The sequence below is a fragment of the Liolophura sinensis genome, chromosome 1 (assembly GCF_032854445.1).
Source record: "Liolophura sinensis isolate JHLJ2023 chromosome 1, CUHK_Ljap_v2, whole genome shotgun sequence".
Classification (NCBI taxonomy): domain Eukaryota; kingdom Metazoa; phylum Mollusca; class Polyplacophora; order Chitonida; family Chitonidae; genus Liolophura; species Liolophura sinensis.
In genome coordinates this window covers 88,613,239-88,626,417 of record NC_088295.1, presented here as the reverse complement: position 1 = coordinate 88,626,417, position 13,179 = coordinate 88,613,239, and the positions used below count along the sequence as shown (strand labels likewise).

General features: G+C 40.5%; 1 protein-coding gene across 1 annotated transcript; it reads left to right on the top strand.

Annotated features, from left to right (window-relative positions):
* Nucleotides 1-1,450: 1,450 nt before the first annotated feature.
* On the top strand, nt 1,451-7,683 carry LOC135462013 (heat shock cognate 71 kDa protein-like). The gene is made up of 7 exons (XM_064739343.1): nt 1,451-1,608; nt 3,480-3,686; nt 3,976-4,181; nt 4,436-4,588; nt 4,899-5,454; nt 5,863-6,264; nt 6,787-7,683. The coding sequence occupies exons 2-7, from the start codon at nt 3,485-3,487 to the stop codon at nt 7,221-7,223; spliced, it is 1,956 nt and encodes a 651-aa protein (XP_064595413.1). The 5' UTR covers nt 1,451-1,608; nt 3,480-3,484; the 3' UTR covers nt 7,224-7,683.
* Nucleotides 7,684-13,179: the final 5,496 nt, after the last annotated feature.

The window sequence follows — 13,179 nt, the reverse complement described above, 5'->3', positions numbered from 1 at the left end:
GTTCGCCACTGGGCGAAGTTTTGATTCCGACACAGGCCTATCAAAAATTTCAGTTTCACAGTCAACTAAGCGGCAAGGAACAGTTTTGTTTTCAGCGTGTTACAACTATGTTCGCAGGCAATTAAACTTAGTTTACAGGGCATCAAAGTTAAATAACGAACAAGACACGCAGTTAATAACCGGAGCTTAACTCCACAGCATAATCAAGTGACTACGGTAAATGGCGTTCGTGCGTTGTTATAAATATAGCACAGTCACTACAAACCTGGAAACTTGTTTAGATCACGTGGATCTATAATAAGCTACTTAACTGCCAGTAGTCTATTTCCGATCAGTCGAGTAGTTTGTGCTTCTGGAATGTTCCTGCGTTGCGTACTCTGTATGCGTGACGACAAAGCGATTTGACAAGTCTAACGTGTCCTAAATATGATCATGCGTCACTAGCAGCGACCATGTTGTGTATAAATGTTTGAGACCCGGTGAAGGCTATACATGTAAGTGCGCGCAGTACTAAACACAAAATATTTGACTTCACATAATCTTACCGACAGACATGCAACTGCATGATGAAGAAGGGGTGGTGGGGGGGGGGGGGGGGTGTTGATTGGTAATGGCTTTTTCCGCCCCAAAGGGACGATGCACTCCAGAATGACGATGGACAAACTGAACACATACTTATATCAGTCCAGAATATTCAAAATGTACATCACAACGCTGGCTGGGCCGTTATCTAATCGATTATAAGGGAACAATCAACAACCATGCTGCAGTACGTGGGGAAGCCATCTTGAATTCCAAATGGCAGCCTCAATCCGATTCAGCCATGGCAGATTTATTTTCCAACTTGTCAATTTTCAACTCACTCTTGTAGTCGCATTTACCCACAGGTGCAAACTGGCCCACAAGACCGACGTAGCTATCTGTATCACGTTTGGACATTTTCAGCGTATCGGCTAGTCGATCCATTTCGCTGTACTGTAGGTGTACGTGTTCATGACATAAAGTATGCTAGTTTAACACGGTGTCTGACGACCAGTACTGTAACAATGGCACCGTGTCTGACGACTCCTTTTTACTCTCCTTTCTACTATATAGAGAAAATAAATTCTATGTTGTGTATGGTATGATAAGAAGAATTGTTAACATAATCTCTTCAAGTTTCTTTCACGCATTCAGCGGTGTGCAGATGTGTTTTGGGTCATAACGCAAACTGATGACTATGTACCTGGTACACTTCCTGGCCCACAAGACCGACGTAGCTATAATACCATTCATAAGACTATTCTAGATTTGTGCTTTGTCCCTCCCTCCGCACCTCCCCACCAGGTCTAGTGGAAATTTTTTCCGATCCTGGCCTGCCTGGCTATTTGCTTAAACAAGCATTCTGACCGCAGATGCGTTACATGTTTTGATTGGCTGCATGATTCACGTGGGTTTATGACATCGTTTTTCATTGGCTACTTTGTGTCGATTCTGGAACTTTCTACCGACGTCACTGAGCGGAACAGCGTTGGGTTGCCGGCATGCTCGTCATTCATCAGAAAAGGTTGGAGTGACTTGCAGAACGAAAAGCGAGACGGAATCTGTAATAGCATTTCTCTCGTACAGGTAATTACGGTCGTTCAGCATCTGGAAAATAATTTCGTGTTTAAGATGTGGGTAACTTTACTAACTGTTATTTGAAGTAAAATTTCAGGTTAAGCTTCTAATTTCGCTGATAAAAGCCTCTTCAGAAAATTTTACTTTGTTCTTTGACGCACGTGCTTCTGGCCGCCATGGTTGGTTTCCGGTATTAGCTAGGAATCTCACTCGTGAAGTCCTATATCTGCTCATAAACCATTTTCAGTTTGTGTTGTGATTTTGGAATTTCCTTTTTCCACGAATGAGGAATGATTTCTAGTCACAATTAAGTTTTCTTATCTATATCCGTCGATGATGGCCTGCCTCTGGTCGTTCGGTCAGCTACCATCTACAGGGGTTGGGCGGATTGTAATTGATAGTTAACAAAGCGCACTGCACTCCAGCGCATGCTTTGATCAAAGCTCCATTCTACCATATAGAATCCGGCCTTATTTCGCTTCCATATTTTTGAGTACGGCGTACAAAAACAATCAAATATTTCGCTTCCCTCACGAAAAAAGACCGGAATGTTCAGAAAATCGACTTTCTTTAGGTTTCTTAGCTAGCAGTTACAGTGTATAGAATTCAGTAAATTTTACTGCTTGTATTGAGTGAGGGAGACTTTAATCTTAGGTTGCTGTTACGTGATAGTGAATCAGCACTTCACAGGTAACATCGGAAACTGGGCTCATTGGCTAACAAAAGCATCAGCCTCGTATTTTACGTCTGCCATGAACTGGAAAAAAAACCATTTGCCTGTGTATTAAGAGTGGCCACAGGCAGGTAAAGTTCATTATGATCATATCATTGAAAGTTAATATAATTAACTTTAATATAATGGTTAATACAATTAACTTTTTATGTGAAGTTTCTAATACATTGTGCCGGCATTAGAAGTAAAAAGATCCATTCAAAAAAAAAAAAAAATTTGCTGAGCAGTCTGGACTTGTGGTTTTGCATTCACTAGTGGTAGGTTGTCAACCACAGCGTCGTGTAAACTACCAGGCATTTGCCGTCTTTCTCACACTTTACTGTTCTGTTGTCTTGTATGCTATAATTTCAGGTTATCGGCTGTACTGCTCTGAATATCATCCAGTGTTCATGCCCCAATAGGGCCTACGAGAGATAGGTTTCTGGGAGTTCCGTGTGGGGGCGCGCTCATACACCAGAAGTTGAGGTTAGATCCCTGGTGGTACACGGCCTTCACGCATGAGCATTAGGCGAATGGAGCGTTTTCTAACCCCATCTTCCGGGGTATGTGCGAGCGCCCCACGCAGATCTCCTGAGAACTTGTATCTCTCATAGGCCCTATAGCAGGAATTTTAAACTTGAGGGTGATGGCACGTGGTAAAGTGACAATTCATTTAAGCAGTTTATCACAATGAACATCTGGGGAGTTCCTTGACTAACAATAGGGTCATCTTGCCTTTACAACTGCCCTCTGATTTGTTTCACCTCATCTGCTTCCCACTGCCACTTACGAGTGTGCCTGGATATATTACAAAAGAGCAGTAGTCAGACTGGAATCCATTGAAGTCCTTTTTCTGGTTTCTATAGCAAGTTTTTCACGAGTTATTATGGTTGCATGGTTTGTAGTTTACAACTAGGAAGTTTCAGTCCTTGCTCCTGCTTGATGTTAGAAGCAGAAATGTTCTAATATTTCTTTATGGTGAATGGTTATAATTTTCCAGTTACCATAGCAGCAGTTTTAAGTGATTTATCCAACAGTTCGCCATGATATGGCGGAAATATTGCCAAGGTGATATTAAGCCATAATCATTCATTCTATCCAACAGTGGCCAACCATGTGGCTGTTTGCATGATTTCAGCTTTATGCTAAATATTATTTTTCATTTCAGGAATCATGGCCAAGGTAGCAATAGGAATTGATCTCGGGACCACCTACTCCTGTGTGGGTGTCTTCCAGCATGGCAAAGTAGAAATCATTGCCAATGATCAAGGAAACCGAACAACGCCAAGTTATGTGGCATTCACAGATACTGAGCGTTTAATTGGAGATGCTGCCAAAAACCAGGTGGCTATGAATCCAGAGAATACCATTTTTGGTAAGCCTATGTGCTTTACATAAATTTTCCTCTGGTTTGGAATGGGCTATTTTTAACATTGTAGAAAGCTGTAAATAGTGAGCTTCATTTGGGTACACGATGAAAATATTGTATCTTTTGTCCCACAAACCCATCAGAAAATTTTGCCAGATACCTTAGGTACAAAATTTTTTGATGACATGTTTTGTTACCCCACTAATGACACAGATAGCTGATCTGCATGGTATAAATGAGTTAAGATTGTTTTGCTCTTTCAGAGATGTGCCTCATGGTGTGTTTACTGTTTCAGATGCTAAACGACTGATTGGGAGGAAGTTTAACGACACCGCTGTACAGTCGGACATGAAACACTGGCCATTCCATGTAGTTAATGATGGCGGCAGACCCAAAATAGAAGTTCAGTACAAAAACGAGAAGAAATCCTTCTACCCTGAAGAAATCTCTTCAATGGTGTTGACAAAAATGAAGGAAGTAGCAGAGGGGTATCTAGGAAAAGTACGTAAACTACCAAAGGCTAGCTTGTATAAATACGCATGTCTTATTCTTCAGATGCAACGAAGTACACATGCAGAAGATCAACATTTCAAGGCAGCTTTGTTGTGTAAATGAAATCTGTAAGACGGATTAAGTATTTCAGTTAGTTCTTGAATGCCTAATTTGCGTTACAGTAGTAGTCCAATGTAACGTGCAAGGCAGTGGTTCAAAGTTCCAGAACAAAATATCCACATGTTTCATGTACCTGATTTCAGAAAGTCAGCGATGCAGTTGTAACTGTGCCAGCCTATTTCAACGATTCTCAAAGACAGGCCACTAAGGATGCTGGAACCATTTCAGGGCTCAATGTACTACGTATCATCAACGAACCAACAGCTGCTGCTATAGCGTACGGTTTAGATAAAAAGGTATTTTATTTTGATCTCGGTTTTCATTGTATCTAGGTATCATTTGTATACATGTATAACCTGTGTACAAACCAATGAAGGCAGTTAATGTTTAGTTTTAAGCGAACTACCACAATCACCTTACATCAGATCAGGCAGATTTTAACCTACAAATAAAGATTTTGAAGTATTTCATTTACTGCATTGGCTATCGACAAGGTTTATATTTTCATGGCATGTTTGTGAAATGATACGCCCTTGTATGGTACTGAATATTGAGATTGTCATGACATGTTAAGTAGTTGATCATGGTCCTTTTCTTGTTTTGCAGACAGTAGAAGAGAAGAATGTGTTAATCTTTGACTTGGGAGGGGGAACCTTTGATGTGTCCATTCTCACCATTGAGGATGGTATCTTTGAAGTCAAATCTACCGCTGGAGACACCCATTTGGGAGGAGAGGACTTTGACAACAGAATGGTGAATCACTTCATTCAGGAATTCAAAAGGAAATTTAAGAATGACATTTCTGGCAACAAGCGTGCGGTTCGGCGGTTGAGAACAGCCTGTGAGAGAGCAAAGAGAACCTTGTCATCAAGCTCACAAGCAAACATTGAAATTGATTCGCTGTACCAAGGTGAAGATTTCTACACAACGATCACAAGAGCTCGTTTTGAGGAGCTGAATTCGGATCTTTTCCGTGGTACGCTGGAGCCAGTGGAAAAGGCCTTGAGGGATGCCAAGCTGGACAAGGGACATATCAATGAGATTGTGCTTGTTGGGGGATCAACTCGTATTCCAAAAATCCAGAAGTTGCTCCAGGATTTCTTCAATGGGAAAGAACTAAATAAAAGCATCAACCCAGATGAGGCTGTAGCATACGGTGCAGGTAATAATTCAGTCCAGTCTGTTAAGTTCCTTGGTTAAAAAAAATATGATCTGTCTTGATAGAAAGCAATTTTCTGGCAGCATGAAGTGGACATGATGAAAGCTATTCCTTATCATTTGCGGTTTCTTCCAGAAAACCTCTTGGTTTGAAGATGGTTTAGCTAGACCTTCCTTGGAAGTCTGATCCACAAACTATTGCTTGCTGCAAGATTGCCCGATTCCTATATTACATGCAGTGGTTATTTTCCCAGAACAGGATAAATTGGGACTTGATGTTCAAGTCTGAGAAAGAATCAATGTTGCTGGCTGCTTTTCCTGAGTACAGCTTACAATGGATAGAAAGGTAGGTTAAAAGAAAAATGAAATGTAACCTTGTTATTTTGTTTAACCTCGTTTTATATTGTTTTAGCTGTCCAGGCGGCCATCTTGACCGGTGACAAGTCTGAGGAGGTTCAGGACCTCCTGCTGCTGGATGTTGCCCCACTGTCCATGGGTATTGAGACTGCAGGCGGTGTGATGACAGCTTTGATAAAGAGGAACACAACCATTCCTACAAAACAGACCCAGACCTTCACCACATACTCAGACAACCAACCAGGCGTGCTGATCCAGGTGTACGAGGGTGAGAGAGCGATGACCAAAGACAACAACCTCCTGGGCAAATTTGAGTTGACTGGAATTCCCCCTGCCCCACGAGGGGTGCCTCAGATTGAGGTGACCTTTGACATCGATGCTAATGGGATCCTCAATGTGTCGGCAGTGGACAAGAGCACAGGAAAAGAAAACAAAATAACCATCACTAATGACAAAGGTAAACTTGGGTTGTGGGTTACAGTTCAGAGGCAAATATTTCTGTCCTTACCTTGACAGTGTCAGAACATTCTCTGCCCTGCGTGATTAAAGGTGACTGTTCTTTAATTCTGATTCTTTACTGCAAGACAATTTACCAACCAAATTGGAGTTCTGAGTTTCGCCTATTAAACTTGTAATTTATGACGTGTTTTAAGTTGCTTGATAAATATATGGGCCCAGACTATGAACACCTGTAGCACTGCAGTTGGCATTCATGCTGCGGTCACTTCCATAGTGATCTAGCTAGGGATTCATTAAGAATCTTGCAATTGTACCTTTAGCCTGAAGTGATATATACTGGTGGACATGATGAAACCTATTCCTTATCATTTGCGGTTTCTTCCAGAAAGCTTCTTGGCTTGAAGATGGCTTAGCTAGACCTTCCTTGGAAGTCTGATCCACCATTTTGTCAAGTCCATGGCATGTTTATTCATCTTGTGTGAAATTGGAATAAATTTTGATGTGGCGGTTTGTGTTGCAGGTCGTCTTACAAAGGATGACATTGAGCGAATGGTGCAAGAGGCAGAGAAGTACAAGGCTGCTGATGAGGATCAGAAGAACCGTATCCAGGCCAAGAACGCCCTGGAGAGCTACGCGTTCAACATGAAGAGTACGATGGAGGATGACAAAGTGAAGGAGAAGGTGTCTGAAGAAGACAGGAACACAGTGGTTGAGAAGTGCAAGGAAGTCATCAGCTGGCTGGATGCTAACCAGCTCGCTGAGAAGGACGAGTTTGAGCATCAGCAAAAGGAGCTGGAGAAGATTTGTAACCCGATTGTGACCAAGTTGTATCAGTCTGGTGGTGCCCCAGGGGCAGGAGCTGGAGGCATGCCCAACTTTGGAGCTGGCGGCCCAACCCCAGGGGCTGGTGACACTGGATCATCCGGAGGTGGCCCAACAATTGAGGAAGTTGATTAAAGACAGTGGACACTAGAACACGCACGATTGATCCCAAATCTGAAATCTTGCAGGAAAATAAGCGAGAAACCAACCCTTGTACATTTTAGCAATCCCATGAATTTATGTAAAATAAACAAACAAACCTCAATCTATTCCAAACGAGCCCTTGTGGCCATAGTCCATGTAATACCCATTGCTTTGGAGTGACGACCTTTGAGTTTGTGATAGCTTCTGACGATGCACCTCCAATTTTACAGTAGCTACGTGTAGGATAAACCTTGGAAAAGTCAAGCATCTTCAATTGATGCAATATAGACTAAACTTGACCAGTATAATAGATCAATGACCAACGCATTAAAATACACCAGTTCAAGATACTTATTTTTCCAGTGTTATTTTAAATCTTCAGTTCAAGTTTGACTGCAGATGTGCCATAATTATGCTAGGGAGTGCTCTGTTGGGGTTTTTTTTTTTTTTTTTACACAGCATTGGGGTGCATGGTTTTTCATGTATAATTGACAGGTAATGGGTAATGGATTTCAACTTAAAATTACTCTAGAATGTTAGAGATAATGTTTTCTACGATTTAATGAGCACATGGCTGGAGGGCATCATCAAAACCTAGCACTTTCTACAAGGGTACCATAATTTATCTACAAGGATTTGTTTGACATGCTCTTTCATTTGTCCACCCGGTCATCAATATTTATTACACTAAACAGATGTAATTTATTTCAAAAACCTGTGAATGTTCTTAACTCATTTGTCAAGTCTAGTTTTTGAGACTGCAATATTAAAAGATGTGCAGTTCCAGTTGTCTTGTTGGTTTATCATTTAAATCGGATTTTAGGCAAGGTGTGGGAATTTGTAGATTTCCCTTCTTGCTGCTGATGCAGCGTTCATGAAGAAATAAGCCTTCAAATGCAGTTGGCAGTAGGTCTCTCAGACATCTGGTTGTACACCGATATGGTGTCCATACCTGTAAGAGTGGTAACGTACAGTAACTTACCAAAGGTCAGTAGATCATGCCAGGCACTCTGGTTTCCTCTAACGATGAAAATGGTCAACATATATAAAAAATGTTTAACAAGGGCATTACACAATTGAGTTAATTCAGGGATATGGGTGTGTAGTTTGGAGATATTTATTGTATGTAAAGTGCTTTTAGCCACAGGACGACAAGGAGGAAAAAAAATCCAGGTTTTAGATTTGGATGTTAAGCCTGGGAATACAAGGACATTGTGAAAGAAATATGCCTGTGGTTATTTAAGGTGCTTGCCTGTTAATCACCAGGACAGGCCCGGGTTCAAACTTGGCTTTGAACTGGAAATGTAGGATTCCCCTGGTCTGTGTTGGTCAGGCCTACGTCAAACTGTGTATGGCTGTTTCTGCAGGTTTCAGCTCCCTTGTTTGCTCCACCTATAAAACTGAGGGCCATCCTGCAAGTGACACGTAGACCAGCACTATTTCTAAAATGTGGAAAAGGCTACCGATCTTTCACCCGAGTTACTTCCCTTCAAACGTACGTAACTAGTACTTTTAATGTCATTTGTTCAGATGCAAATGCAAGGCGACTTTATAGTTGGATTTTAAGTGCTGGTTATGTTGGCGTCTCCATCCGGTTACTGCAAAAGCTACGTTAAGGTAAATGTTTAGGATCGGATCATTAAAAGATACATGGAAAACTTAAAGCTACCACTCTTAATATCATTCTAACGTGTGCTTAGCAAAGTTGTGAATTTCGTAATTACTGGGAAATCCCGCTCTTCTGACTGCTCTGCATGGATGCAAAATGTCAGCTCTATACATATCGCAAACTTTCTATATGGATAATTTTTTTGCGTTGTGTAATGTAAGTCTTAACTTGTGCATTTCTCTTAATAAAGCTAAATGCATGCATTCCTTTCTGTGTAAGATACCCACCTTGTGAATTAAGCGCTTCAAACTACACCTTCAACCTAAATAATAAATTTGTCCGCTGGATTGACTGGAAAAGTAAACATTTTTAGCTCGCCTGTACAAAGTACAGGCATAGCTTATATCATACCTTGAGTGTGTCGCGTCCTATAGCTGGGAAGGCAATGTTAAAAAAAATGTCAGGGGTTGTATCAAACAAAGTACTGCCAGTATTCAGATCAAAGTTTGCACACATACAGAGCACAGTAATATGAGGACATTCTGTCACTGATACGGTGTGTACATACTAAACGCCGTAAACTACTGAATTTCTGACTAAGTGTACTATGTATTAGAATTTACTTTAAACAAAATGTTGCGGGTGTCATCTCAAAAAGTTCTGCATGTTTTGAGAATGGGGCGTGCACACACGTAGAACACAATAACACGAGGTGGATATTCCATTGTTGATACGGTGTGTTCATATTAAATACTGTACATTACCATATTCCTAACTTGGTGTATTGTGTATTAGAACTAAACAAAATGTGTGGGGTGGTATCTCAAAAAGTACAGCGTGTATTGACCTTAAGTTTTACATTCATGTGAAGCACAGTGACTAAAGGGGGATGTTCCATTGCTGATGCCCTGTGTGCATATTAATTACCCTAAATTTGTCCAAATTCATGATTTCAGTAGTTTTACATTATGTGTCTGTTACAGGCGAGCAATCTGAGTTTTAACCCCATTCACCCTTTTGATTGTAAAACTGCTGCTAGACACCCATACCTGGAACACTCTTTCTATTCTATAACCCTCTTCCAAAAGTTTAATGTGGGTAATAACGTACTTCAATATGAAAAATCTTGACTCTAGCAACACTTTCATACCCACACTAAGTGTCACTGGAAGATCCCAGCCTAGTTATTCTGAAAAGCATGTAGCCAACGTCACATACACCAGGCAAAATCAATGCTTCTATACCAGAGGGGTACCAGCCTATATAGGGGACTGATTTCAGTTTGAACGAGTATCAGATTGATAACAAATGCAGCTGCAGGAAATTGCGTGTCACGAAAATTTGTAGGTACCCGTCCGTTGACATCACAATAGCTTTCACCAAGGATGGAATGAAAAATATATATATTGTTGTCAACACCTGGTGTGTGGTATATATAACCATTGATTTTTGTTCACAAAAACATTGTTATAAATAGAATGGTCCATTCCATTTATGTTCACAGGAATCTAGCTTGAGATTTATAATCTTTGGTTGATTTCCTTATATGTAATACCAAAGCAGTCAATGTTATAAAATTTGTAATTTACAGTCATCAAACATCTGCACTGGCCATCAATGATGGAAAATTTCCCTCCTATTATTGTGCTTTACATGCTCTGATAACACAAGCAGTACAATCCTTTGAACATTTCCCTCAATGTGTGACATAAGGAGTAAGCTATGCCTGTACTTTGTCCAGGCAACTTATGATGATGAAAAAACGATTTCTTCTGCCATTTACACAAATTTATCACAAGATTTTACCCCATAAACTGCAAGAAATACACAACGTATTATATCCCAATATGCACAATAATAACACTAGAAGACAAAACCAGTTTTGTAAACAAGCTATAATTCATATCGTGACAGATTCAATATCACCATTTCATGCAATCATGTATAGCACTCATTCCGAAGAACCTAAGATCCCGTTAGAAGAATTTACCACTGACATGTCTGTCACCATTTCATCAACATGATTCAGTCAGCATCACATACATGTAGGTATAAGGTATTCAACATAGAAAAGTAGTGGTCACTGCACACAACGCATCTTTTATCTTCTAGTACTGCAGAAATATATTTCTGCATATTGAACGCACGAAAATGAAACAAATTTAACCACACATAGTAATTACGCACTTTGAGACTCAGAATGTTCCAATGTCAGTTATGCACATATCCACATTCAACCACTAAAACTGTCACATGTCCAGGTTATGGTACTTCAAGTACCCTTGAGGCTAATCCGCCCCAAACTTGGCCATTCGTATCACATTTTCTACTGGTTGGAGGCACTGGCAGTCGTTCCAGGCTACGCTGCCTTCTTGCTATCTGGGACCGTGTCAAAGCCCTCTAAGAACTTCTCCTGTCGAACAGCATACATAGAATAGAAATCTGAAGTCAGTTAAGACAAATTCATTGGACAACTAACACCACTAATGCATACCATAAAAAAGGAACAAAAGGTTTCAAACATTAATACTGGAATACTGGCACAAAGAATGTTATATTAAATCATACAAAGATACCCATTACCTTCTATTTATTTATTTTCTTTGACTGTTTTTTTTACGCCAGACTGAGAAAATATTTCACTTACATGACAGTGGCCAGCATTATGGTGGGTGGAAACCAGGCAGTGCCCGGGGGAAACCCACGACCATCCGCACGTTGCTGCCAGACCTTCCCACATATGGCCAGAAAGGAAGCAAGCATGAGCTGGACTTGAACTCACAGCGACCGCATTGGTGATTACCTCCTACTCATACACTGATCGACGTTAAACCCCAAGCACTCACTCACTCACTCACCCACTTATACTGATGGCAGGAAAGGTATAGAAAAGTGAGAACGGACAAAACAGAACCGGTCCAAGTTCAACAGCCAAATCGTCCAATGAATTTTGTTTCCTCCTACTCTGGAACCCAGTGTGATAGCCCTTACAACAGCGTCAGACAAATATTTGTGACTTTATGCTCAGCCTTTCATTATTTCATTTTCCGTTAGACAAAGTGTGGTATTATGTTGATTGAAAGTAGTCTTCTTGATTTTCAAGTGTATCACATAACGTTTCTCCTTAATATTATTCATTAAATTATGTCATATATGTACATTTGATGTTGATCTAGCACATGGGCTTGAAAACAATGTCCTGCATTATTTGGTTTCTCTTTGGATGCCAGGAAAGCAATGGGAGGTAAGCATGATTAGCACAAGTCTTGTGTGTCAATATGCAGTATGACACAAAACTTCACTGAAAAAATTGGTTTTATTCAGCATTATGGCTAGGCCCTTCCTTTTAGTTTGTAATGTTCCAACAATGATTGATGGTGGAACAGCTACATATGGGTAGTTACCCGTCCAAGTTTGTTAGTTTTCACACTGTGCCTCTGCCAGTCAGCATATCGATATAAAGTCCATGTGCAACCAAATCAACATTTCATGAGTCTCACAAGTTCATGCATGGTCAAACAAGGCCAGATGGCAGATATCACCAACCAACAAGGCTAAGGGCATGATGGACCACTCCATTCCATTTTAATCAAGACCGGGATAGGGATCTAGGAAATTTTATACATCCTTCTTCACCTTTATCAAATCGAAGAGAAATGCATTTTTTTCTTTTCTTTTATGATAGTGCAGAGCTGAGTATTATCCCAATATTCAACTCCTCATGTGGTTTTGTACATATAGTTCAAGCCTGGAAATAATTTCTAGTGCAGGACATGATGGGCAAATTTTCCAGCCAGTGCTATTTACATGAGAATTTTGTCCTTGGACTCAGTGTGCTATCTTAAAATTCTGACATTCACTGTAACACAGAATCCATTGTTGCCCTTCAAGAAACACGGTGATGAAACACTGATGGAACTAATCAACTTGCTGCCCTGTGATCCCATTGACTGCCAGAACTTCTGCGGTATCATGTTCCTTATCGTCCACCACCGTTTTGAAGTGTCACGTGACACACTTCTGGGTTTGAAATGTAACTGAGTTTTGGCATTGAAATCCCCCAGATATTAATTGTTTTTCTATTGCCATCTGCAAGCGCAACATAAATCTTAATTCAATCCAGACAAGGCATGAAAAGGAAAGTATTTTTAGTGCAGGCAAGTTTGGGTGCCGTCATTAAGATTGGTTAAATCAAGTTGGAGTTCAGAAATCTGTGGTGCGAGGCATGGATGGACTCAATGCTATGATGCATGTCACAAAATTAAAATAACACACTAGATGGACGGGCCGGAATTTGATAGCTGAGGTTGCATCACGTTGCATAAAGTGACATGAATT

Coding starts and splice junctions, on each gene's coding strand:
- LOC135462013 (XM_064739343.1), top strand. CDS start 3,485: ATGGCCAAGGTAGCAATAGGAATTGATCTCGGGACCACCTACTCCTGT. Junction 3,687..3,975: donor TCCAGAGAATACCATTTTTG/GTAAGCCTATGT, acceptor TTACTGTTTCAG/ATGCTAAACGACTGATTGGG. Junction 6,265..6,786: donor AACCATCACTAATGACAAAG/GTAAACTTGGGT, acceptor TTTGTGTTGCAG/GTCGTCTTACAAAGGATGAC.